This window comes from Pan paniscus, chromosome 16 (genome assembly GCF_029289425.2).
Source record: "Pan paniscus chromosome 16, NHGRI_mPanPan1-v2.0_pri, whole genome shotgun sequence".
Taxonomy (NCBI): Eukaryota; Metazoa; Chordata; class Mammalia; order Primates; family Hominidae; genus Pan; species Pan paniscus.
The window spans coordinates 52,058,007-52,083,611 of NC_073265.2; the positions used below are offsets into that span (position 1 = coordinate 52,058,007).

General features: G+C 42.9%; 1 protein-coding gene and 1 non-coding gene across 26 annotated transcripts in view; both read left to right on the forward strand.

Moving 5' to 3' along the window:
* The window catches only part of TLN2 (talin 2), a 453,861-nt gene that overhangs the window by 419,470 nt on the left and 8,786 nt on the right, over window positions 1–25,605 (forward strand). For all 25 annotated transcript variants that reach the window (XR_008621180.2, XM_063597112.1, XM_063597104.1 and 22 more), the window contains 4 exons: window positions 9,035–9,140; window positions 10,004–10,128; window positions 23,287–23,412; window positions 25,499–25,561. Coding sequence is in view for 24 of the 25 variants with exons in the window: in XM_063597112.1 (XP_063453182.1) it covers window positions 9,035–9,140; window positions 10,004–10,128; window positions 23,287–23,412; window positions 25,499–25,561 (420 nt within the window). In the remaining variant the exon portion in view is untranslated. The remainder of the gene's footprint in view (window positions 1–9,034; window positions 9,141–10,003; window positions 10,129–23,286; window positions 23,413–25,498; window positions 25,562–25,605) is intronic.
* On the forward strand, window positions 13,587–13,671 carry MIR190 (microRNA mir-190). The gene has a single exon (NR_106540.1). It is a non-coding gene; the product is annotated as a microRNA mir-190 (primary transcript).

Consider the following 25,605-nt stretch of genomic DNA (forward strand, 5'->3'; position numbering starts at 1 on the left):
TGAGGGAGGCTGCCAGTGGTGCAAGTGACCCACCAGCCCTTCACAACTTCCATCCTCGAATGAATGGCTTAGATCCCATCGAGAATGACTCCCCCAGCCTAGTGTGCCTAGTGTGGAGCTGGGCTAGGAAGGCATAAGCAGAAGACACCAGGCAGGGGTGTAGATGGTCATGGCTGGTGGGCTGCCCATGTGGGAGCCTCAGTTTGTGCAGTTCCTAAGGAGGCTTGACTCGCTACAAACCCTAAGGACCAAACCACGGAGCACCAAGAAGTAGGTACAGTGTGTATCTGTCTCTGCTGAGTTCAGGAGCCATGTTTAGAACCATGTAGGGTCTAGGGCAGGCCTCCATAGTCAGAGACACCCCCAGAAGAGCGTTGATGATGTCTCTCCTCCATCACTGCCCTTGCTCTTACCAAACCTAACAAAAGAGATCCAACAGGCCACCTTTAGATACATAATTCACATATCTAGAGGAGGAGTGCCAAGCCCTTCATTTGCTGGGCATTCTCAAGTCTTCTCATTCTGTCCTTGTGCAGCCATGAGGCTTATGGCCAACAGATTGATCTGAGACCCAGAAAGCTTGTCCCTTGGTTGAAGTCACCCATCTGTTCAGCAACAGAGCTGGATCCAAATCTCAATTCTTACTATTCCCAGCTCTGGGAATTTCACTGCCTCCTTCTTAGAAATAAATTATCTTCTGATGCTAAACATTTTAGGTCATTTAAGGGATCATTATTTTTATTCTTTATCCAGGTAACTGTGGTCAATTCTGAAGTGCATTTTTTGGGAAAGTAGCCAGTCTGGGGTCACTAACATTGAGCTCCCAAAGTCTGAACCCTTGTAAATAGAGATCAGTGTATCATATGTAGGCCAAGGAAAGACATCTTAGCCAGTCAGCATTCACAGGCAAGAGCCTCTAGCTAGACAGGTTGGGAAATAGTTAAAGTGTTCAGTCTGTAAGTGTGCCTAGCAGGAAATGGAGGTTAAAGACAGTAACACCAGCAAGGCTTTCCAAAGACCTCTTTTTCATTATGGAACAGTATATTCTGAGTCATATAGAACCTTGTTATAACTAAAAATTGGACAATAGGGTGCAATCAGTAGATTTAGAAGCCTCAAGTTCAAATCCTGGTTCTGCCACATAAGTAGCTACATGGCCACTGTGTTGTCTGGGGTGCAGTTTCCTCAGACGTTAAACAGGCAGTTTATTAAGGATGAAATGAGCATGTCTGGAAACCTAGGGCTTTGTGGCCAAGCTAACATTTGCTGAATGCCTTATTAAAATCTGCCGAATGCGGTGGCTCATGCCTGAATCCCAGCACTTTGGGAGGCTGAGGCTGGTAGATCACTTGAGGTCAGCAGTTCAAGACTAGCCTGGCCAACACTGTGAAACCCCATCTCTATTAAAAATACAAAAATTAGCCAGGCATGGTGGTGGGTGCCTGTAATCCCAGCTACTCAGGAGGCTGAGGCAGGAGAATTGCTTGAACCCAGGAGGTGGAGGTTGCAGTGAGTCAAGATCACACCACTGCACTCCAGCTTGAGTGACAAAGCAAGACTCCATCTCAATAAATAAATAAATAAATAAATACAATCTGCCACTGGGAAGGTGCCATTTCTGGCTGGTGGGTGGTACTTGCTAACGGTAGGCTTGCAGCAGCAGTGCCCTCTGCCTCCTAAATGGGAGCTCTCCCCCTATGCTCCATTTCTCCTTATTTTTTCTCTCTCGTGCTTTTGCTGTTGTCTTGTTCATTTTGGGGGAAGGGAGGAGATACAGGGATCCTCGTATTTCCATTTCACTTCTCCCCAGTTCCATTTCTTAGTTGAACCATATTTTCTCCAGCACCTGTGCAGCATTGATAATGTACGTGACATCTATGGGTCCAGGCCCTGCACACATGGGCCTCAGGTTGGCAATCTGTACCTTTGCCCTTGGTGAGTCATTTAACAAGAATGTCACTGTGTGGGGTCTGCCTCCAGCTTTATGTCTGACACATACAAAGGCCTGGATGGAAATGGAGTGAAGGTCTCCCCTTTCACTCTCCAGCAAAAATGCAGCTTATTTAGGGGAGAGGAATTCTTTCTTCGTAAGGAAGGGCAGGTGCCAGCACTTGTCTTAGGGAGAAGTGTCTCTCAGGGGAAAGGAAAATGGAGCTGTAACAGGGTCACTTCCCTGACTGCATGCCGACTCTAAACCCTATCCCAGTATCCGGGAATGAGGTGTTGGATCTGCTCAAGTGTTTCCTTTCTTGTCACTTCCCCTCTCCATGCCCACCTCGTTTGGGTGAGCAAAATAAGACAAGGCTGTCTTGTGTGTATGGTGTGCCTCTGTCCGAGGGGCGGGCAGATGGCTGGCCTCCGCCTGAGGGGAGGCCAAGAGGTCCAGGAGCTCTAGGAACATTATAGAAGGTCTAGGAACTTTCCCAGGCCACACATTCAGAGACTCCTGCTTAGTGGCCACCCAGTCGCTATGTCAACATCAGCCCTGATGGTAAGCGGCAGCTTTTTCTGTAACAGGAGGAAGGGCACTTACTGCTGGGAGACCCACCATCACAGGTCATTCAGGAGGTTTCCATGTCATGGAGGCTGGAGATCGGAAGGAGGGAGAGTGACCACTACTTTCTTTGCCAGGGCCTAGGCAAGAACAGATTGCACTTTGTGGCCAGACGTGCTTCTCTGGTGACCATTGACATTTTAGTTGATTGATTTTCTGTTATGGATTCTTCCTTGTATTTTTTGTAGAATCAGGACTCTTAAATCTTGTGTGTTACAAACTTGCATGGTTGATATATCTGTTAAAAGCCTGCCAGCTGAGTTTCTTGTCCTCATTGTATACAATTACTGTCATTGTAGTTTGTAACTGTGGTAGAAATATCAGTGTCCTAGTTCTCTAAGGCCATTCAGAGGTTTAGGGTAGTTGGTACTAAAATGAAATCACTAATAGGAAGAAAAGCTAAATGATAGTAAAACTATTCCTATAAAAGAAACAGAATCCATCTCATCTTTTGTGATAAGGATTTTTCCCCCTTGAGACTGAAAAGATCCAAATATATTTTAAAGATAAAATTGTCAAAAGTTAGCAACTAAGTATGAGAAGCAATGAAAAGCAAGATTAAAAGTTACCTCCAAAGTTCTCCAGCTCCAAGATTAGGATCATGGTAATGCTATTGACAGGGCAAGGCAGAAGAAAGGGAGATTTTATAGATAAATCTATAAAATTTACAATGTGCCTAAGTTTAATTAGGCACACTGTACATTTGATACATTCTCTAGATGTAAAGATGGAGGAGATATAGTTCTAGTGCTGGCAGTTGAAGGCTTTTATTCATGCATATGGGCTTTTTTTTTTTTTTGGAGACAGAGTTTTGCCCTCGTTGCCTGGGCTGGAGTGCAATGGCATGATCTTGGCTCACTGTAACCTCCACCTCCCGGGTTCAAATGATTCTCCTGCCTCAGCCTCCCAAGTAGCTGGGATTACAGGCACGAGCTACCAGGCCTAGCTAATTTTGTCTTTTTTGTAGAGATGGGGTTTCACCATGTTGGCCAGGCTGGTCCCCTAACCTCAGGTGATCTGCCCACCTTGGCCTCCCAAAGTGCTGGGATTATAGGCATGAGCCACCAGGCCTGGCCAATATGGGGTTTTATTAAGAGCATACAGTATAGACATAAAAGAATAGAGTCAAGGCTAGATCTTGAGAAAACCTGAACCAGTAGAAGGCAGGAAAAAAACTGGAGAAATAATGGAAAAAAGGGGACTTCAGAAATATTCGCTGAAAGAAGGGGAATACAAGAAAAAGACTTATCATTTGGGCTTTATGGTTGATTCATTAAGTCATTGTTTATTTTATTGACTTCCTTCTATAGACCACACAAAAGAAATATAAGCTAAGCACATAATGGCCCTTGCCTTCAAGTAGCTCCTAATCCATTTATAATCTAGTTAGTCTCCCTCAGTGGTCTTGGTTGTTGTTTATAGAATGTTAAAGAGTGAAACAATCAAAGATAAAACTATCAAAAAAAAAAAAAAGAATTTTCCCCCTTGAGGGTGACAAGTGCTGATGGCTCTGACATCCAAGGATGTGAATGAAATAGCATTATGTATTTATTTATTTATTTGTTCATGTTCATATATTTTTGTTCCTTAAAAAGCAAGACAGTCTTTGAAGAGTATTTTCTATTAAAAATATAGGCGGAACACAAGCCTCTGTTTCTAGGGAATTATCATAAACATATAAAAAATACAAGTTCCTGGTGAAAAATTATAGAAACCCCCACAACAGTATTCGGTCACCTAAATTGTGGTGACATTGGTCATTGTCTTAGGTCTGCTGCCAAAAATAAATTCACGTTCACACAGTTAGCTTTAACTCCTAGAAATCTGGGTTAAAATAAGGATAAGAAAGAGGAGTATTGTTTCACACTGAGAATCCTGCAAGCCACGAGACTGACAGGCCAGTGCTGTATGAAGGTCCAACAAGAAATGAGGAAAATGAGAATGCCCAAGCCTGGGAAGTAGTGTTCATTTTCAGAGGGGATTCTAATGACAATCAGAAAATGAAAGCCAAATTGCTAATCTAGAGAAGACATCAGAATTTTGTTGAAATTCTTTTTAGGGTAGAAGAAAAGAATATCTACTAAAATTTGATTAGTTATTTGCAGGTGATAGATTTAAAAAGTAATTAAAAACTGGAGATTTTGATTCTCTCTGTCTGTCTCTCTCACACACACACACACACTCACTCGCTCTGCCCTTCACTCTGTTCTTTGGTCTCTGCAGAAAGACTCTGTATGATCATATGACCATGGCCTCTCCATTCTGAAAAAGAGTTGACTTAAACCAGACTGTACCTGTAGATCTTAGGGTAGTCTTCCTGAAATGCTTGAAAAATTGATCCCATTTTTAACAATTCAAGGAGAATCGGTGGAGATTCCTGAGAGCTGAAGAAAGGTCAGATAATTGTTCATTTTTTACAAAAAGGGAAAGAGAAAATTCCAGAAATCAAGGTTTAGAGAAAGTGTCCAGCAATCTGCAGAAATAAGTTGAGGTCATTTTCAGGTGGTACATGGAGAATCGGGGATCCTCTTCAGTGAGCTGCTTTTCTTAAATCTCGGCACATAAAAATATGCATGAGTTTATGGTGTCTTAGCCTTGTTCTGTTAAAATATCTAGAGCCAAGGATTCTTAGGCTTTTTTGGCTGGTTTGTATATTTTAGTTTTTCTTTGGAAAATGCTTAAATAAATACAGAAACTAATAGCAGCATCCATGTACCCATCATCTATGATTGACTAATTTTGTTAACAGTTTATCCTATTTGCTTCAGATGCTTATATTTTAAACAAACATACCAATAATAATACATTTTGTATCTGTTCCCACTCCTATTCTCTCTTTGCCTGTGTTACAGATGCCAATGACTATCATGATTTCAGCATTCTTCATCTTTTGTGGGTCATGGGCCCCTTTGAGCTAAAAGCCCGGGGTCATTTCTTGCCTTCTGCAACCGTCATCAAAGAAACATCAGCACAGACACCCAGGTTGATCCCCAAACTGTTAAGAGGAGTCACAGACCCACAAAACCTAGTTAGAACCTTTTGGTATTTAGAGACTCCAAATGGAGAACCCCCGCCTGGGGAATCCTTTAGAGAATTCAGTTAACTCTCAACAAACATAGGATCTAATTTAGACAGAGCCATCTCCCCACTGCCCCGAGAGCTGCTTTATGATGCTTTAGAGATGTCCATTTGAATGATGGTGGCCTCCTGCGTTTGCTGTTTGCTCGTTTATCATAGAGGATTTGTATTGCAGGACAAAAAAGCCGCTACTTTGCCTCTGCAACTATCACAGTTCAATATTTCTGCAAAACCAGTTTGAGATCTTTGGCAGGGCTAAAATTATCCTCGCTTCCACTGGCAGAGCTTTAATTTGGATCTGTCTGTTGTCTGCTATCAGAAATCATGTTGACTTAATGGCAGAATAAAAATAGAACTCCTCTTCTCCTCCGTTATCTAAAGCTCAGTTTCTTTATCAGGGCTGTTCCCTGTCTGAGGGCTGTCATGGTGTACACTTCTCACCGAAGGCCGTCCTTTTAGAGACAGAAGTCTTTCATCATTCCACTCTGTGGGAATGTTGGTAGAAGTTCTTCCCTTGTCTTGAGCTTAGGGGAAAATCATTCAGTCTTTTGCCATTAATTATGAGTGTCCGCACCATACCTTTAACCCTTTGCTTATTCATGCTGTGTTGGCCACTTTAGAGAAACCATTTAACAATGCCTATGGACTGCTTAGCTACTGAGATCCTGAGCCATAACTATTAATAACTTGGTAGTCGTACAGCATATATTGTTTCAGACAAATATGGTACAAGCCTTTTGCAATTAAGTGGTGACAAATGCCACCATCTAAGTCTAGAGCAGTGGTTTACAACTATGGCCACATGAGTCACCCAGGGAACTTAAAAAATTCTTAAGCCCAGGCTACACACCAGAAGAATTTTATCAGTAGCTCTTTATATATATATATATATATAAAAATTTATATAATCTCACCACAGCTCTATAAGGGAAGACTGTTGCGGTCGCGTAATAAACTGAGGCTTAGAGAGAGGATAAGTACCTGTACACAGGTACATTGATATTGACTGCTGAACCTATGCCTAACTAAATTGCCTGCCCACTGGCTGTCTTGGAAAGTAAAAGGCATTTATCCCCTTCCTTCTACTTCTCCATGGCTCTAGTGTTCTTTTGGAACTGGTCTAGGAAGCCATCATAGTAGGACTTGTCCCAATAATGTATTGGTTTGCTTTTCACTCATTAATTCATTTGTTCATTCAAAGGTCTGTGCTGAGTTCTTAATATCTGCAGAATGATATACATATATAGGCCCTAGTGTGAGAGAGTGAGAATCACAGAGCACCTGGAATCATCATGGAACAGTAGCAAATATGAAAGAAGTATAAAAGATTATAAGAGGAGGGAAGATGAGGATAGATACATGTGAAGTAATGCTCAAAGATTATTGACTAATCCATTTGTGCGTACGCATAATGTCACCTGTACACTGCCGTGTCTAGGGCTGGTCATGGTGTAACCCATTGACTCCTCTCATCGGTTTTTTTCTAAGCTTTCTTTATAGTCATGGTGCAAAGGGGTTAGTCCTGGGCTGTAAAAACCATCTTTCCAGATTCCTGAGAAAGACTGTGCTACCTGGGCAGGGGAAAGGCGTGTGGGGCACCAAGAAGGGAATTCACATTTAATGAATGTCTATTGTGTTCCAAGCATTGTGAGAAATACTCCCCATGTGTTATTCCATTCTATCTTTTTTTTTTTTTTTTTTTTTTTTTTGAGATGGAGTCTCACTCTGTGGTCCAGGCTGGAGTGCAGTGGTGCAATCTTGGCTCACTGCAACCTCTGTTCAGGCAGTTCTCCTGCCTCAACCTCCTGAATAGCTGGGATTAGAGGCACCCACCACCACACCCAGCTAATTTTTATATTTTTAATAGAGACGGAGCTTCACCATGTTGCCCGGGCTGGTCTCTAACTCCTGACCTCAGATGATCCACCCGCCCGAGCCTCCCAAAGTGCTGGGATTACAAGCATGAGCCACTGTGCCCGGCCTCCGTTTGATCTTTGTGCCAGCCCTGAGACATAGGCATTATCCCAGCTTTACAGATGAGAAAACGGGTTTAAAGCCAGTAATGGATAAAGCCAGGTTTGAACACAAGTTTGTTCATTTCCAAAGCTGATGCTTTGTCCCCTACTCAAGAGGCTCCAAAATTGTGCAGAGATAGACAGCAGTTATACTTCTCTCCCGACTGTCTGAACATTTCTAAATCTGAAGATCACCATTGGGAAATGTGAGAAAGAGATAACAGAAAAGAGCACTGGAAGAAGAATTTCAACATGAGGAAGGGATAGGATGGTGTGCACCAGAATTTAGATCCCTGGTGGAAGATGGGGAAGAGCTCTTATCCTGTGTCATGGTTCCTTCCATTCATGGATGAGTTTGAGAAGAAATCAGCTGGGGATGTCTTAAAGGTGTTTAGGATTCTCAGTACCTTTTTTAAAATCCATAAAAAACAGAAAGCAAAAGACAATTTTTGAAAACCTTTGAACTAATTCAAAAGAGAGGGCAAATCCTCAGGACTTCTCCCAGGAGAGCTTGCAGTCAAAACTCTGGAAATGGATTGTTTTCTCAAGAATGATCCTCCTGAGCAGTTAGTTGTTGCTCACTTAGGGATTTTGTCTCAAGGACTTGAGTGGCATGTTTCCTCTGGTCCTTTATTTTGTCACAAGTACTGATTGGCCCATAGCTTGGGGCTTCTGCCTTTACTCAGCATGTTCTTTTTTTTTTTAATTTTTATTTATTTATTTATTTATTTATTTATTTTAAAGACTGACTCAATCTCTCTGGCCAAGGCTGGAGTGCAGTGATGCAACCACTGCTCACTGCAGCCTTGACCTCCTGTGCTCAAGAGATCTTCCCACCTCAGCCTCCTGAGTAGTTGGGACTACAGGTGTGTGCCACCATGCCCAGCCAATTTTTAATTTTTTTTTTTTTTATTAGAGATGAGGTCTTGCTATGTTGACCAGGCTGGTCTTGAACTCCTGGGCTCAAGCAGTCCTCCCACCTCGGCCTCCCAAAGTGCTTGGATTACAGGTGTGAGCCACTGTACCCAGCCAGAATGTTCTTACAGTTTGGTTACATTTCAGGTGCATGTGTGTGTTTTATGTACAAATAAAGGACAAATGAAGGTCCAAATAAAAAACAAGGACTTTGTCTCCTTTATGATCTTTAGGAGCTATGTCAGGAGGGACCTTAGAGGCACCACTGGTTCCCAACCTTTTATTTCTCACATGGGGAGATTGAAACCCAGTGAGTCGTAAGGGTTTTCCACAAGGCTCTGAAGTCACTTCGGACAGAGATGCAACTTAAAACCAGGCTGCCTGACTCCACATCCAGCAAGAGGAGTGTGCTTCTTTCCTGTCCCAGTGGTTACTATCCCCCTCATGCCTCTGACTTGTTCTTCACCTGTAGATTCTTCAGAAACCAACCCCAGAACTCAAGCAGCAGCTGGCCGCTTTCTCCAAGCGAGTCGCCGGCGCTGTGACAGAGCTCATCCAGGCGGCGGAAGCCATGAAAGGTAGGCTGGATTCTCACGTCTTGGTGGAGGGCAACCCTCCCAGGCAGTGCTAATACAGCAGACTGAGCAGAGGAAAAGCACAGACGGCAACGGCCTTTAGCTGGCAGATGCAGCCAGGAATACAGTGAGGACTTTCTGCAAGCAAATGGGTTTAGAGTTAACTTGAAAAAGTAACATCCTCCCTGAAGCAAGTCTTTTCTCTAGTCTTTGTATTAAGTGCTTCTACTTAAATGGTATCCTCCACCTAGAACTACTCACTTTCCTTGGAGTCTCCCCATTTCTTTTTTGTCTGCATTTTCATTCATCAGGTTATTTATTCTCCTTCAAATAATACTTCATGTTTTGAAAATGATGCTACCTGAAAACATTGTTTGGACACCCTTTATGTTTACATAGAAGCAATCAACCCACCTGGGAAAGGTCTTCTCACCATTTTCCTTTACTTTGAATTAAGGTGAGGGGTCAGTCCTCCTGGGTTCCAGGGAGAAGAGAATGGCAAATTCCTGTGTGACGTACAGCATAGTGTAGTGTCTCCTGAGGATGCTTACTTAGATTCATGAGCTTTAAGTTCAAAGTCAGAGCAAGGCTCAAGCCTTGGTCCATGAGATCATTTTTGAAGCTGCTTGGTGACTGCTCTGTGGAAGGGCCATACAGGCAACTGATTTAGAAAACCGGGATTCGCACCCCCACCCCCCACCCCCATCCAGATGGCCTTTATGAGAGACGGAAGGAAGGTTCCTTAGGACAATGCGGGTCAGGCTCCTGGAGCCCTCATGCATGCAAATCCAGATAGTGTTTTTAATTAAGCCAGTGCCCTGAGGTCTGCAGCTACCAAGAATCACCTTCTTTTGGACTGATTCTAGGAACAGAGTGGGTGGATCCAGAAGACCCAACTGTCGTTGCAGAAACAGAGTTACTGGGGGCTGCAGCATCCATCGAAGCTGCTGCTAAGAAGTTAGAGCAACTGAAGCCAAGAGCAAAACCAAAAGTAAGTGTTCATTTATGGTTGGCTGTCCGATGTCAGTGGGTTCTTCCAGTGGGTGGCTGTGAAATGGAGCTAGGAGTGCTGCAGGGAGCTTGGCTCCTTCCTCATGGTCAGACTAGCAAGCAGAAAACCGGATCTACCTGCCCGGCACTGCTTTAGAGTATGGGGGTAAAAAAATGGCTGATGAGTCTTTCAAGTTAACCACCCAGAAAAATTCCTCTGAGTATCCAAAGGAAGAACTGGGGCATTTGCAGTCTTGATTTAGTTCATTATCTAAAGCAGGTGTTGGATGCTTTCTGTCCGAAGTTGCTGTTACTGGAGAGGAGATTGTTAGCCTCCAATTTTCTGGTTTCTCTTTTGCTTTTTACAAAGAAATAGCACTGCTGGGAATCAGAGGGCAATGAGAACTTCAAAAGTGCACCCATTCCAGGCTTTTTCAGTATATGCTGGAGAGGATGGGTAGTTGGTATGTTTTTTCCTTCTGTGTTTGTCATGTAGATAAATGTTTAAAACTTAAGATTATAGGTATATGTGAAGAGAAATAGCCATTTAAAGGAAAGAGATACTTTTAGATTAGGCAGGAGGAAGGACACTTTCTAAATAAAAGGATGACAAGCTAGTGCTGTCTCCAGGGGCAAAGCCCCAACCCTGTTAAGCTAATACCTCCTACCCCACCTTCCATAGCTGTCTTCAGCAGGAAAATGGTAGAACCAGAGGCGGCCTGTTTTTCTTCCTATTCAAGTAAGTCCCTGGTGGTGCATGTAACTCATCTATTTCCAAGGACCCGGATATACTAGGAAATAATATTTGGCTTTTCCCCTCAAAAAAGGGCTGGATTCCACCAATTTAGTTATACCTAAAAATTTACCTATTTTTGTAAGACCAAGGGATGGAGTCTGGGCCCTGAAACAGAGCAGACCACTCAAAAGCACTGCCTGGGCCAGTGTAGTGTATGAAATAAACACAGACTGAGTCTGTTCAGCTTGGGAACATTATTAAAACCTTCGAGTGCTTAGAACCAACCTCCTAATAGTCGCTCTGGACTTGGTAAAGGCACTTAAACGTTTTCTCATCAAGATGTAACTTAAGGATTTGGGCTTCTGATTGTGGGGTTTACCAGGGCTCTCTCTGCTGGACTCTACCTGAGAGTCTTGGGTTGCCTGATACTGTCAGAGTTTTCTTAGAAACTTAAGAGCCAGGTGTGGGTGTTGGGACAACTCCATTTTCTGGTTACGCCTTTGTTTCTGCTTTGTCAGTCAAGTTAATCGTGAATGAAAAGTGTACTTAAGAGTCAACCGTTAACTAAGATTTAGAGGTTTGGTGCATAATGTTTTTCCATTTCCTTGTCTGATTTATCACGATGGCCTTTCTTGGGGAGGGCTCTGTCCGCTAATGCCGAAGCCATGTCAGTTGACACATTCGTTCTCCTGGAGAATTAGCCTGGTGCTAATTTAACATTAACACTTCACCATATTCTAAGAGCTCCCGTTTCAATGTCTTTCCCTTTGTCCTTCTGCAGGGTCCTTCTGAGCTCTTGTCTGAGTCCTGGTTTCCCCGTGTCTGGTCGTTCACTTCACGACTCCAGATGGGAAAACAAAATTATTAAAGTTCCTACCCCACAGGATTATTGTTATAATAATTAAATAAGATAGTATAAGAACACTGCCTGACATACAGTGAGACTTGGTAGATAGTAACTATATCACCATTATTATCACCATCATCACTGAAAATATGTGTCTGGGACTTAATCCCTAGGAAATGCCTGAAATAAAAATTATTCCACTGGCCCCTGAAGAAAGAAAAACAGGAAGCTCGCATTGTTCAGTTGCCAAGCATGTGCCAGGCAGTCTTCTAGGTACTTTATGGGAGTCACTCATCTGATCCTTTGAAAAAGTCCATTAGAATCAGAAGCACCAAGAGGCGAATTACCTTGCCAGGGTCCGACCACTGTCACTCAGCTGGGAGGGCTATGTATGGCCCTGGGTGGCAGTTTCAGTCCATACCAGCCCCTGTTTGCCACCCCATTGTCAGAGAAGGCTTGTCTAGTCCCACAAAGGCCATTTGTAGTTTCTGTGTGCCCTTTGAGCTACTAATCCCACCTCTGGGAATCTCTCCCGAGGAGGAAATCCAAGAGGGGAAGAAAGTTGTGTGCCTGTGAGAGGGTTGTCCCTTGCAGCCTTGTTTGTAGTGATGAGAACTTGGATGTGGACCAAGTGTCTCCTCAAAGGAATATTATGCAGCTATGAAAAATAATGGTTGCTAGGACTGTGTAGCACGAAGAAAATGCTCATGGTATAACAGAAAGGATGCAGGATTATGTACTTATTATGATTACAACTCTAAAAACTCACAGATGAAGAAAATAAGTAGGGAATGTACAAGAATGATGATGGAATTGGGATGATGAAAGGGTCTGTGTTTTAACATTTTATAAAACAAAGGTTTAAAAAATAACAGCACCTTAAAAATTAATGACTGCTGAAGTAGGCCTGTGAGGACTCCCTACAGTACTCTAGGATCATATAGCCTTGGTGTTTACATTGAGGGTTTTTACAGGAAAGCCAAGGAGTCCTTCGGCCAAGGACAAGGTTAACATAACTGATGATGTGAATCCTTTGTTTGAGGGTTCCTACCTGAGCTCACTCCCATCGTATTAGGAAGGGTGATGGGTACTTCTAGAATGCTTCACAATGGTCTGAAGTCTTTCTCTGCCTGATGGCCAGAGGTGGATATTATCTATGAAACTGTTTTGGAAAACCTTCAACCCAAACCATAGTTTTTGTGCCTAATAGGGCACATTGCAATAACTTTTGCATGAAATATCTTCCTTGCCTTTATAAAGGAATTTATTTCCCCAATTAAAAAACAATAACAACAATCTGCACCAAAATCAGCCAGTCTTTTGAGTTTAGTCACTTCTTTCCATTCTCTCCCAAAACCTTAAAAAAATCCTCAGGGTACTGTAAGTAAACAATTGCTTATTACATCCCTATAACCCTACCCTGGTACACACACATGCCTTCAGTATAAAATGGATGTGTCTTCCTTCTGGGGAGTATTCACACTGCTTTCAGGAAGAGTTTGGGGAGGGACAGTAATTTTGTCTAAAATGCTCTGCTCACCACCGTCTCAGGTTGCCTGTTTTTAAAGGAGAATGGCTCATGGTCTATGATGATGATTCTGGTATATTTCCACCTCAGGCTCTTAAGCATCACTTTTTGCCTGGGATTTCCCAGACATGCACCGTTGAATCTGCTGTTCACCTGGGGAGATGAGAATGTCAGTGAGCGCTGGTGCATGTGCTGACAGTATTGTTAATGGCGCCGTTTCCACATCTGCAGGCAGACTTGTGCTCCAAAGACAGTTATCGGAGTTGCTGCAAAAGTGACCACCCCCTGCAGCCGTAACCTTCAATACTGTGCCTAGTCTCGAGCTCAGTCAAACCTGGATGCCTTTTCTGCAGGCCTCTGTGTGATATGTTTGATATATTAGGTTGTTATTTAATCCAACTATATATCAAACATATTCCTACAGTGTCTTGCCCTGTCTCCGGGGGTTCCTAATAAAGTTTATAAGGCAACAGGAAAGAACACGTTAAAATCACAAGTAGATTTAGAAGATGGAGCACTCATTACAATTCATGTTATCTTCCATTTCTTCTTATAGCATTTGAGACCTGTATCAGTATTACTAGATGACTTGCTTATTATAGAAACAATAAGTGTTGATGTTTCATAAGAGCCTGGGGTATTCTGTGTGGCTTAGTTTTGTGCAGTGATGAATCCTTAAGGAATTCAATATGCTTGGTGGAAAAAACGGTTCCAACCCATGTCTGTGACACAGAATAAAGGTCAGGATTATAGCCTCAAACACATCTAGATTCATGTTTCATTTTGGTCCATTTTTATCCTGATCTTCAATTTAGAAGTTCACGTCAGGGTTTCAGCAAAAATTCAAGGAGCACAGATCAGTTTTCTATAACTTCCCTTTCCACTCACAGTAACAGAATGTATAAAGCAAATCCGCCATACCAGCTGCATGGATACTGAGTCAGTGAGCTTTGTACAAACCTTGGATATAGGACTAAATATATCTCATGAAGGTAATACAATGTGGACTGAACTCTTGAATTTCCTGTTATAGGTTAACTTGTCAGTGGAGGTTGGTAATATTTAGAATAAGCCAACAATCAGAAAGTAATATCGTAGCCTAATTGACTGTGGCAGGAAGTTTGGGATTATGATATAGAAAACATTTTTTCTGGTACATAACAGCCTTCTTTGGTTGGTTTTGACCTCTTCCTTATAGAAAAGCCTGTGAAGTATGTGTGAGTTCATTCTGAGTTCTCTCAACAAAATACTTTGTGAGCACTGCTTTCTGGAAAGAGAACTACTGTTCTCAATGTTTTGGAGGAGAACAGGTGTAAGCAAATGGTTTAAACAGGTCAGTCATGAAAGCTTCCCTTTACTGTGTCTAGAAGTTATTGCCACATTGCTTACAGGTGAATGCATAGTGACAGGGTCGCCAACAGCAACATCAGAGAGGTGATGACACAGGAGAGGGTCCTGTGATGTTGGAGTCCTGGCTTCTGGAGTTACACAATGGAACCTGTCTCTGGAATCCTTCTCCATTGAGAAGCGATCTGTGTGTGTCGGCAGGTGCTCTGTCAGGCGGGTTTCAAGATGCTGCCCCAATCAATCAGTCCCTCCTTCACACAGCTAGAGAACACTGGCTTTGGTTTTGAGTCCAGTTACATTGTTTGACTGAAATGGCAAATGGCCATGGAAAAGAGACAGCAAGTTATTACGAACAAAGAAAAACATGGTTTCAAAAGGACCTGCAGACGAAGCCCACTTGTTTGAATTGATGTGATTTTCTTGTTTCTTTGGGTGACTTTGTCACTGGCCAGCATGTTCTCTGTAGTGATTAATATGGTGAAGGGAAAAAGGAACCAACTGTTCAGGAAGGAGGAAGACAAATGCAGCATTTCCTGTATGGCTGCACATGGGCTTTGAGTGGCACTCATTGGTTCCAGACCAGGAGCACACAGGGTGTGAAAAGCAAGTATGGGGCCGGGCGTGGTGGCTCACACCTGTAATCCCAGCACTTTGGGAGGCCGAGGCGGGCGGATCATTTGAGGTCAGAAGTTCGAGACCAGCCTGACCAACAGCTGGGTTTCACCCAGTATCTACTAAAAATACTATATATATATAAATATATATATAATATATAAATAAATATACATTATATATTATATATATAATATAAATTATATATATTATATATATAAAATAAGTCAGTCATGGTGGTGCACGCCTGTAGTCCCAGCTACTCGGGAGGCTGAGAATCGCTTGAACTTGGGAGGTGGAGGTTGCCGTGAGCCGGGATCGTGCCACTGCACTCCAGCCTGGGTGACAGAGTGAGACTCGGTCTCAAAAACATAAATAAATAAGAAAAGCAAGTATGGGAGACTCCCCTCCAGGGTAGACCAGTAGGCCCTTGTCAGATCCTTCACAGACGCAGAAAGGGGGCTTAAGATGTAGGGAGTTTATCTGATACATCTTGGGAAGAACCCTGTTATCTTTTGTCTGTGCTTTCTATATCGACATTCAAGGGCCCCTTAAACAGAAATAGTGATTCAAAGATTATTTCAGTGGCGTTGCTTTCCATTTTGAACACAAAAGTAAAGCAATGGATACTATGGGAAAACTACTCCCAAGATATTCATCATGCAGGTGCGGACCTTTTCCAGCAGACACTGCATGAACTCGTGCGTATTCCTCGGATGCGGAGGGTGTGGTCCCTCCCCAGTCACAGGCACAGCCATTTGGCAGTTTCTCTGCCACCCATTTTGCCTGTTTAAGGTCTCTCTGGAGCTTTCCCTGAGACAAGGCCAGCTGTCCATGCCTGGCTCTTAGCAGTTCAGTTGTTCTGGGAGGTTTACCTTTTGTTAGAACTAATAAAGGTGGCAGTCCTGAAGCCACCCCATCCATGGGTCCTCCAGAGGAGAAGCTGATCTAACCTTTGCACAGTTTGGGGCTTTGCATACAGGCTAAGGCCTCCCTCAAGGCACCTCTCAGTTCAATACCAGAAGCAAACTAGTAGCAGCCAAACTTGCAACAACAAAAAAAAGAGAAATGTGGCTGCCTGCTCCACTCCGGCTTCCAACTGGCAGGAAAATGCCTCACTCCTGTTGTGGGAGTTCTAGACACTGGCCTCCTTTTTTCCCTCAAGGACATTTAAATTAAATGCAAAATGTTCACACTTTAAAAAATATATATCCAAGAGGATTTTTTTAAAGTTTCTGATGCACTATGACCTTATTTTTAGTAGCAGGCATTCTGTGAGACTCTGAGTAATGCAGAGCAAAGCCTGAGACCCCACTGGAAAGATGACACGGGTGGTTCTTCAGTTTGTGGAGCCAGTTGTGAGAAGGGCGACCATTGTGTTTTTAGCTCTCAACAAAGCATTCCCTCAAAGTAAGTTTTCAGGGAGGGAGGCAAGCCCTTTGGCCATCTCCTATGCATGCCTTATGCTCCTTCACCTTCAAGTTCATTGGCGGAAGGAGCTGTGGGGTTGCAGGGCATAAGAAAAGGCCAAGAAAAAGACCATGGGAGGACATTCTCTTCCCCTGCCCAACACTTGCCCAGGACCTGACAAGGACAGTGAGCAGGGGAAGTGGGTAAGGACGTTGAGGAGGAGCGGGGGCAGTGGGGGATGTTGGTAAGGATATTGAGGATGGTAAGGATATTGAGGAGGAGGTCAAGAGAGATCAGAAGAGAAAAGGTAGTTCCTGCTTATTTTAGTCACCGCCTTCTAAGAGAAGTTTAATTTGGAACTGTCCATGTCTAGGCAAAAGGACCAGGAAGGTTGAGTTGCTCCTCAAGTGACAGAAAACTGAGTAACTGATACCTGGAGAAAGGGCAGCGAAGACTCCACAGTCACATAGTCAAAGTACAGAACAGTGACTACCACCCGGATTGTCCCACTCCTGCTTGGGTGCTGAGAGAGGAGCTGGTGCCCATCTATGCTATGCTGTTTGGTACCTGACGCTTACTGATTTGTGGGTTTTACTTATAATGAATTTAGGCTGTAATCAGAAATAGCAAGAAGAATTTTTATTGGAATTATGGATACATAACAGGGTTTAGACAGAGAAACAGATTAATTTAGCCCCAAACGTGAAAAAAACAATTTTTGATAATGAAATTGCTAATGGTTTTTGAGCATCTCCTATGAGTCAGCCATGCTTTACATATACTAATCACGTGCTTGTAATGACTCCATCAGATAGGTTAGGAGGGGAAGTAGGCTTAGAAGATGAATGAATTAGTGTGAAGACCATGTTCTCAGAATCCATGAAAGGCCAAATGCCAAAAGAAACATGAGGAAAGGCTGTCCCTTTTACCTTCTCCACTTTCCACACCACTTCCCCTACCACCACCATTTCCTCTTCCAGGGGACATGTAGCTACTGAAACTTTAAACCCGTCAGAGCAACATATAGGGGTCCCAAATACTCTCCCAACTGGGAAACAGGGGAAGGGAGCCAACCCAATATATAGCCTTTCCCAAGAGGGATCTCACCAGACCACTGACTTTTTAAAGGGTGAGCAAGGAAGGTCAGCATGCAGGGAAGAGGTCAACTACAGGGTACTCAGACCTTTCTAGAAGCTACCAGAAAGCCCAGGTAGGGATAAATCTGTCTTCAGCAAGAGTTGGCCAGACAGCCCAGGAAAGACGATTCCTTAGAGCTGATGGGCACCTGGCCAAATAGCCTTTTCAAATGGAGGGGAAGGGGGAAAAGAACAGTATATCAAAGGAGAAGTTAATTCAGCATGCAGAGGCAGCAACAAACACCTTCATTAGGCAGAGTAGAAGCTTAGTTTGTACATCTGTTCACTCTTTTTCCCAGTGCTGTCTTGTTACATAAGAGTGCCTCTTGGTAAAATGCCACTGTGTTTACATTTGTATGTCCATGCATGACTAAATGTCACAAACTGTGAATTCCAGTTGAAGGCTGCAAGTAGAGTGTACAAATAACAACCCACGGCCTCAAACAGGGCAGGAACCTGCTCATAGCTGTGTGTGCATCTGTCCACCAGGGCTCAGGAGTGGATGCCAATGATATGGATGCTTACTCTGTGTATTTCTCCTTCTCCTACCTTGTGCGTTGTGCTCTGGCTGAACTCTGGAACTTGGGAAATGCATTTTGAATGGATATATTCATTCAGCAAATGTTGATCATCACATGGGCTCCTCTGCCTGATTTTGTGCTAGAGAAACAAAACATAGGTTGAATAAAACACAGTCTCACCCTGGAGGGGATCACAGGCTGGTAGGATTAAGTTAAATGGTGTTTGTTTTCCTGAGTCCAGTCCAGCATTTCCTACAGAGTAGTGTGTAACCACCTCTGTAAGAAATACAGATTCCTGACTCCCACCCCAGACCTACCAAAACAGCATCTGCATCTTTAACCAGATCCTCAGGTGATTCTGCAGTGAGGGCTATCCATTTATTTATTTATTTATTTATTTATTTTTCTTTAAAATTTTTTTCTGTTTGGTTTTTGAGGGTACATAGTAGGTATATATATTTATTTATATATATAATATATATTATATATATTTATTTATATATATAATATATATTTTATATATATTTATTTATATATATAATATATATTATATATATTTATTTATATATATATATTTTATATATATTTATTTATATATATAATATATATTTTATATATTTATTTATATATATAATATATATTTTATATATATATATAATACATGAGATGTGTTGTTACAGGCATTGTATTAGCTTGTTCTCACACAACTAATATAGACATACCCAGGACTGGGTGATACATAAAGAAAAGGTTTAATTGACTCACAGTTCCACATGGCTGGGGAGGCCTCACAATCATGGCGGAAAGCGAAGGGGAAGCAAGATACATCTTATATGGCGGCAGGCAAGCGGGCTTGTGTAGGGGAACTGCCCTTTATAAAACCAACAGATCTCATGAAACTTATTCACTATCACGAGAACAGCACAGGAAAGACCTGCCCCCATGATTCACTTACCTCCCACCAGGTCCCTCCCATGACATGTGGGGATTATGGGAGCTACAATTCAAGATGAGATTTGGGTGGGGACACAGCCAAACAATATCAGGCATGCAATGTGAAATAAGCACATCATGGAGAATGGGGTATCCATCCTCTCAAGCATTTATCCTTTGTGTTACAAACAATCCAATTACACTGTTCTAATTATTTTAAAATGTACAATTAAGTTATTGACCATAGTCACCCTGTTGTGCTGTCACATGTAGTAGGTCTTACTCTATTTTTTTGTACCCATGAACCATCCCTACCTCCCAGCCCCTCACTACCCTTCCCAGCCTCTGGGAGCCATCCTTCTACTCTCTATGTCCATGAGTTCAGGAGCCATCCTTCTACTCTCTATGTCCATGAGTTCAATTGTTTTGATTTCTGGATCCCACAAATAAGTGGGAACATACAATGTTTGTCTTTCTGTGCCTGGCTTATTTCACTTAACATAAGGATCTCCAGTTCTAGCCACGTGGTTGCAAATGGCAGGATCTCATTCTTTTTTATGGCTAAAGACTATCAATTTATCCTGTTTAATGAAATTGTTTTCTAAAGTTCCTTGCTTTAGCTTGATGCCAGTAGTTATAGAGAAACATAAATAGCCACATGCACAGGATTAGTCATAATCTTTAAAAGATTATTTTAGCGGGTCTTTACATGATCCAATTGTGGAAAGAATGAAACACCCAGAAGTGAGGATTCCGTTATCCCCGGTATAAACCAGAGGGACAGATCTGACTGACCCTGGTCAGGTCAGTAACATCTCAGCTAAAGAGGACCTTAAGACACCAACCAGTTGAGCCTCTCTGGTGAGAAGGTGAGAATGAGAGCTCCGTGAGAGGGGCCCAGCCTGCAGATTCTTCCCCGGAGTCACTGTGCACCATGTTGTTCTTCTTAGTCTCCCCAGTCTCTCAGCTGCAGTGGGGACTGTTCCATTAACAAATTCTGCATTTTAATTGGGATTCTTTTATTTAGGAAAGTCCTTTGAAGACCAAGCCAATTCTGTTTCCTTCTTGTGATATGGTTAAGTGTGTGTCCTTCCTACCTTCTCCCCTATTCCATTCTGCATGCTAATGGGAGCTGGAAGTGATGGGGCACCTGGGTTTTTGACCATGTCTCCTTGGCTTGGAGAGATGCCATTTTCTCTAAGGCTAGAAGTTGTATGGTATGAGGACACATTAAGTATTGGTGTCTGATTTCAGCAGTAGAGATAGGGTGGGCAGTGCGTCTTAGTCATAAACCTGGCATACAGGAAAATAGGGACACAGCAGTCAGAAGGCAGGTTTCATCAGGGTACTCTGCCCAAACTGTAGTATCTAACATTAGCCCTCCATCCCTGTGCCATCCCAGTCAGCCTTTCTAGGGAGAATCTCTAATACTTTCTTATCAGAGCAAATGTCTCCCAGAGATAAGAACTTCTGCTGTATCTGTTTTAAAGCATAGAGATGTTGTGGGAAGAAAAATAAAAATTTGTCAAAGAACATTACAACAATTGCCATTACCAGAAAAATCTGTGGGTGTCAAAAATATTTCCAAGTCGAATATCTATTACAAGCTTGTGTTTAAAAAAAAAAAAAAAAACTCCCAGGCAGCGGAAGATGTGGGAGAGGCTCTTAAAATCAGTTGTGATGAGATGATCCTAACAGATCTACCCCTGCTAAAGACGTAGCACTTAATTTTAAAGAAATTCCATTTTTGAAAATCTTAAATTTTGGGAAATAAAAAATCTGACAGAGTATTCCACACTGTAAAGTGGACTCGGGCGTGGAACCCATAGTGTAGCTGAGGACACCTGAGGCAAGAGCGTGAGAGACTTCAGGAGCCGTCATGAAGAGCTCCCACAAGCCTCCGTTTCCTCATCTGCAAAGTTTGGAGTCAAAAATTCTGTGATTTCCCTGGTGCTTTAATCTGTTATGTGCCTGACATTCTTTGGCAGAATGAATTTCCAGAAAAGCTCTTAATCTCACGGTTATTAAAATATACATTATTTATATATTTAATATATATAAATTAGAGCCTACTGTAATTTATTTGGGGACTGACTACACAAGAGTTCCTTTTATGCGAGAATGTCTTACAATGGATCATTTCCGTATTTCAGTCACCAAATTCTATACTCCCCCAGTCCAAAATGAGTCCAGTAGAACTAAATTCATTTCTGTCCTGAATACTCTTAGAGCAAGACTTGGTCAGCAATAAGAAAGAACGCACAAGTCTGTCTCAGAACTTCTGAAATGCTACCATCATTCAGATCCATTAGAAGTGCATTGAAATTGTATTTTGATAATGTAGGTTATAAAGAAAAAGGATTAGCACCTTTCATGGTTCAAGATGTGGCATTATGAATGGAGAGCTGGAGAAGACTTGTATCCCTCCTGTCTGACGTTTCACATGGGAGCGTTAGCAAGCTGACTTTGAACCTCTGGCACAAACCATTTCTCATTCATGCCCCAAGGGGTGGCTTTGGCTAGTTAAAGTGCCTCATTTTGGAGTCAGATTTAGGTTTAGATTCTGGTTGAGATGCATCATGCTGCCACATCACCTTGGCCCAATAATCTAATCTACCTTCCTGAGCCTGGGTTTTCTCACTGTAAAAATAAGGATAAAGATAATTCCAATATACGATCTTTTTTTTGTGTGTGTGTGAGAATTAAGTCATTGTATGTAGAAGTGCCTAACAAAATACTTGGTACACAGTAGGCACTCTTAAAAATCTACTATTGTTGGCACAAAGTGTGAATGTCCGTAATGCCACTGAGTTGTACACTTAAAATTGGATAAAACGGTAAGTTTTGTGTTATATATATTTATTTTACCACACATACAGAGAAAAGTATTGCTGGGCCTGGCCATCATCTCTCAATGCCTGAAAGGTACCACCCACATCTTCAACACTGTGTGACCTGAGGGCAGCTTAACCAAATTGACCTAGAGTCATGGAATGTTGTCACACAGGTCTAATCTGACCACCCCCAGCAAAACTGTGATGCTCCAACCCATGAGCCTGGGACCACAGTCTTTATACTTGTCTCACTTCTCCAAAGCTTCTTTTCAACTTCCTGAGTTGTTTTAGCAGCAAAGGAGATGGTGGTGAATTTAGACCAGAACCCTAATGGTCTGATAACACCTACACAGTGGTGTCCAATGTTCTATGTTCTTCCCAAGATGGATCCCGTGCCTCGGGTGTCCGGGGGACAGAACAAGCTCCACCTTGATGTCGTGTTGCCCTGGTTTCTTTTTCACCACTGGGCAATGTGTGCTTGGTCTATAACTCTCTCAGTGCTCAGCCACAGAAATGCCAGTGCTGTTTGGCTTTGATTTTTACCCAGGAAAAAGACAGCTTTTCAGAACTGGTAGCCATCTTTCCTTTTTTTTTTTTTTTTAAAGTCCATTTTTGAGGCTTAGGCTCTGGAAGAGAGTAAGTGCTATGATCTACTGTTTTGATTTTATTATTTTGGTTTCGGTTATTGATGTTGCTAAAACCATTTGAGTGTATTTTATTCACAGTGAATGTATATCTTTAAAGATTTTGTTCCAGAAAATGAGTCTGTCTGCAAATTTCCGTGGGATGTCAAGCTAACGGCTTTTTCCTTCTGGAGTTAGGGGGAAGGGGCTGCAGGTGGAGAGGCATCCTGACCTTTCTATCCTGGTATTGCTGTTGTACAACAGTGTCAGTGTATTAATACTTAACATTAGGTAAAAGGGTAAATTGTGTGTTATATATATTGTACCACACATACAAAGAAAACTATTGCTGTGCCTGGCCATTGTCTCTTAATGCCTGAAAGGTACCAGCCACATCTTCAACACTGTGTGACCCGAGGGTGGCTTAACCAAATTGACTTAAGAGTCCTGAAAGTTTGCACAGGGGACCTCTCATCTGCTTCTTGTTAAGGAACCATCCCATTTTAGGTGTGGTTTGTCAACAAAAAACAATAGGCAGGTGAAGAGCCAGGTGACCCGGCAGTAAGTAGTTTGGAAGAAAGAGCCCTTTGTGGATATGAATTGCATGTGATGCTGTTTTCTTTTGGTTATAGCAAGCGGATGAGACCCTGGACTTTGAGGAACAGATCTTGGAAGCTGCTAAATCCATTGCTGCTGCCACAAGCGCCCTGGTCAAATCGGCCTCAGCAGCCCAGAGGGAGCTGGTGGCCCAAGGAAAGGTGGGTAAAGGGGCTGACCACATGCGGGACACTCAACGTACGAGAGCCTCAGAGGGCCCAGGAAAAGAGCTACAAGCCTTTGTCCTGACCAAGGAAACACATGCAGTGCCTTCCCTCCCTGAATTGCCACTCTCTGTGCTGACTGACTGAAAACTACAGCCTTCAGACCAACAGAATAAGAGGTTTGGCTTCTGGGCCTCTCATCTGCTTCTTGTTAAGGAAAGCATCCCATTCCAGGCAGTGATTGGGGCCTGAACGAGATATTTATATTCCCACTGTACATTAGGCTACGTAAAGATGTAAACTGTCATATTTTCCTGGTGGTCCGCTCTAGAAGCACCGCATTCGGCCGCTTTTATGATACCACTTTCCAGCTCCAGAGGGTTCCGTTTGTTTTTAGGACTGTCGAGCTGAATACTGGCCAGCTTCGCAGTTAGCACTTTCCTAAGTCTGCTGGTGAACGGGCCAGTCAGATTTTAAATGTGAAATTTCTTCAGCTTTATCTCTAGTCACCCATTCCATCTACTTTAGCATAAAAGTATAGTGTTTTTTGTTTTTTTTTGAGGATTCAAAGGATTATTAGTACATTAGTAATTCTGGATATGGAACAGTCTTCCGATTTAACGTGTTCCATATGTCTTGTTATTTACATACACATGGAACCATCCTATCCACACTGGCTTTCAGAGAGCCTCTGAAATGGAGAGGCCCCACAGAAACCTGACCGTTCGTGGGTTTGGGAAATGTGGTCACCATCATTGTCATTCATTTCTGTTTGATATTAAAAGGACTTTGCTGTCAGTGTACAGATAGGTAGAGGTGAGTTGTGTCTTGACCCAAGAACTCGCAGTACAGACAGGGAGATTGTGCCTCACCATAGGCTGTGCATCTTCTTCCAGGAAGTCTTTTGTGAGCTTAGCCATGGCTTAGTCCAGTCCACATACCTTGAATTCTCTTTCTAAACCATTGTGTTGTATGTTATTCAGTATTGGTCCATGTCCGTCTCCCCACCTGGCACACAAGCTGTTCTCTCCATCCTTCCCGTTGATCCCCTGTAGAGCCAGCGGAATGCCAACCTTGTCCGTCCTGTACTCAGCAAGTTCTTGTTGGCTGGTCAACATGTAAGGACCACAGATGTGTCATTGAATGGAATATCCTATGTTTAAAAAAAAATCCTGGTTATTTCAACATTGATAAAGGGCTATGTGTCCAACACATTGCTTAGATACTAGAGAATCCAACTTGGACATGGCAGAGTCCCTATCTGTCCTCCAACGAACTTACGTGTTCAAGCATTTAAAAAATTGGTGAAGGAGGTTCAGCCAGATTTGGGTGAACTATAGTATTATAGGCAGGACCTTGGAGTTTTACCTGACATTCAGCAATCCCTGATATGGCCCTTTTATTGCTGACACACCCCCAATTTCATATTCAAATTGAGATACTCTTACCTCACCAGGCACGTCCCACAAGCTTGAAGGTATTTCCTCCTGTGGCTTCTCCCTCTGGATGTGGACAGAAAATGTTCTACTTGTTGCCATGATTTCTAAATAGAAACAGAGATCCATATTTCTCTCCCACCCCTGACAAATGGTATTTCCTTAAGACAAGGGTCTGCACTCAATTGTACCAGAGGGAGTTCCACCACACTTTTTTAACATCATCTGCCAGAAACGCAGTGTGGTTTTCAGGGTCAGTAATCGGGAGAGATTTAAATTTCTCTTAGCCCTTGAAAAGAGGAGGCCTAGTGGCTCCCACATTTGAAATGGAGAAAGCTCAGCAGAGGAGTAAGTGTAGAAAGACAGCCCCAGGCCATCATTCCTGAGCCGTTTCCCAGAAATGCAGTACCTGGAAGCTAAGTGGAGCCATTCTTAGCATTTCCTGTCGCCTCTTGGTGGCGAAACCTGCCAGGATGTGCTGTGCAATCTTGGCATGGCCTGAGTCCCACGTGAGAAAGGTTGCTCCATTCTCAGGCCTGTGCTGTTGGCAGGAGGCACCAAGCGGGGTACAAGTCTGGTTCCCGAGCAAGGTCTGGGGATGAGGGGCTGCCTGCCCTCATGGCCAATTTCTCGACTCTACTCTCTAGGTGGGCTCCATCCCTGCCAATGCTGCAGACGACGGACAGTGGTCACAGGGGCTGATTTCTGCTGTGAGTTGCCTTCTCTTTCCTCCCAGTTTGCTTTTGGGGTCCCC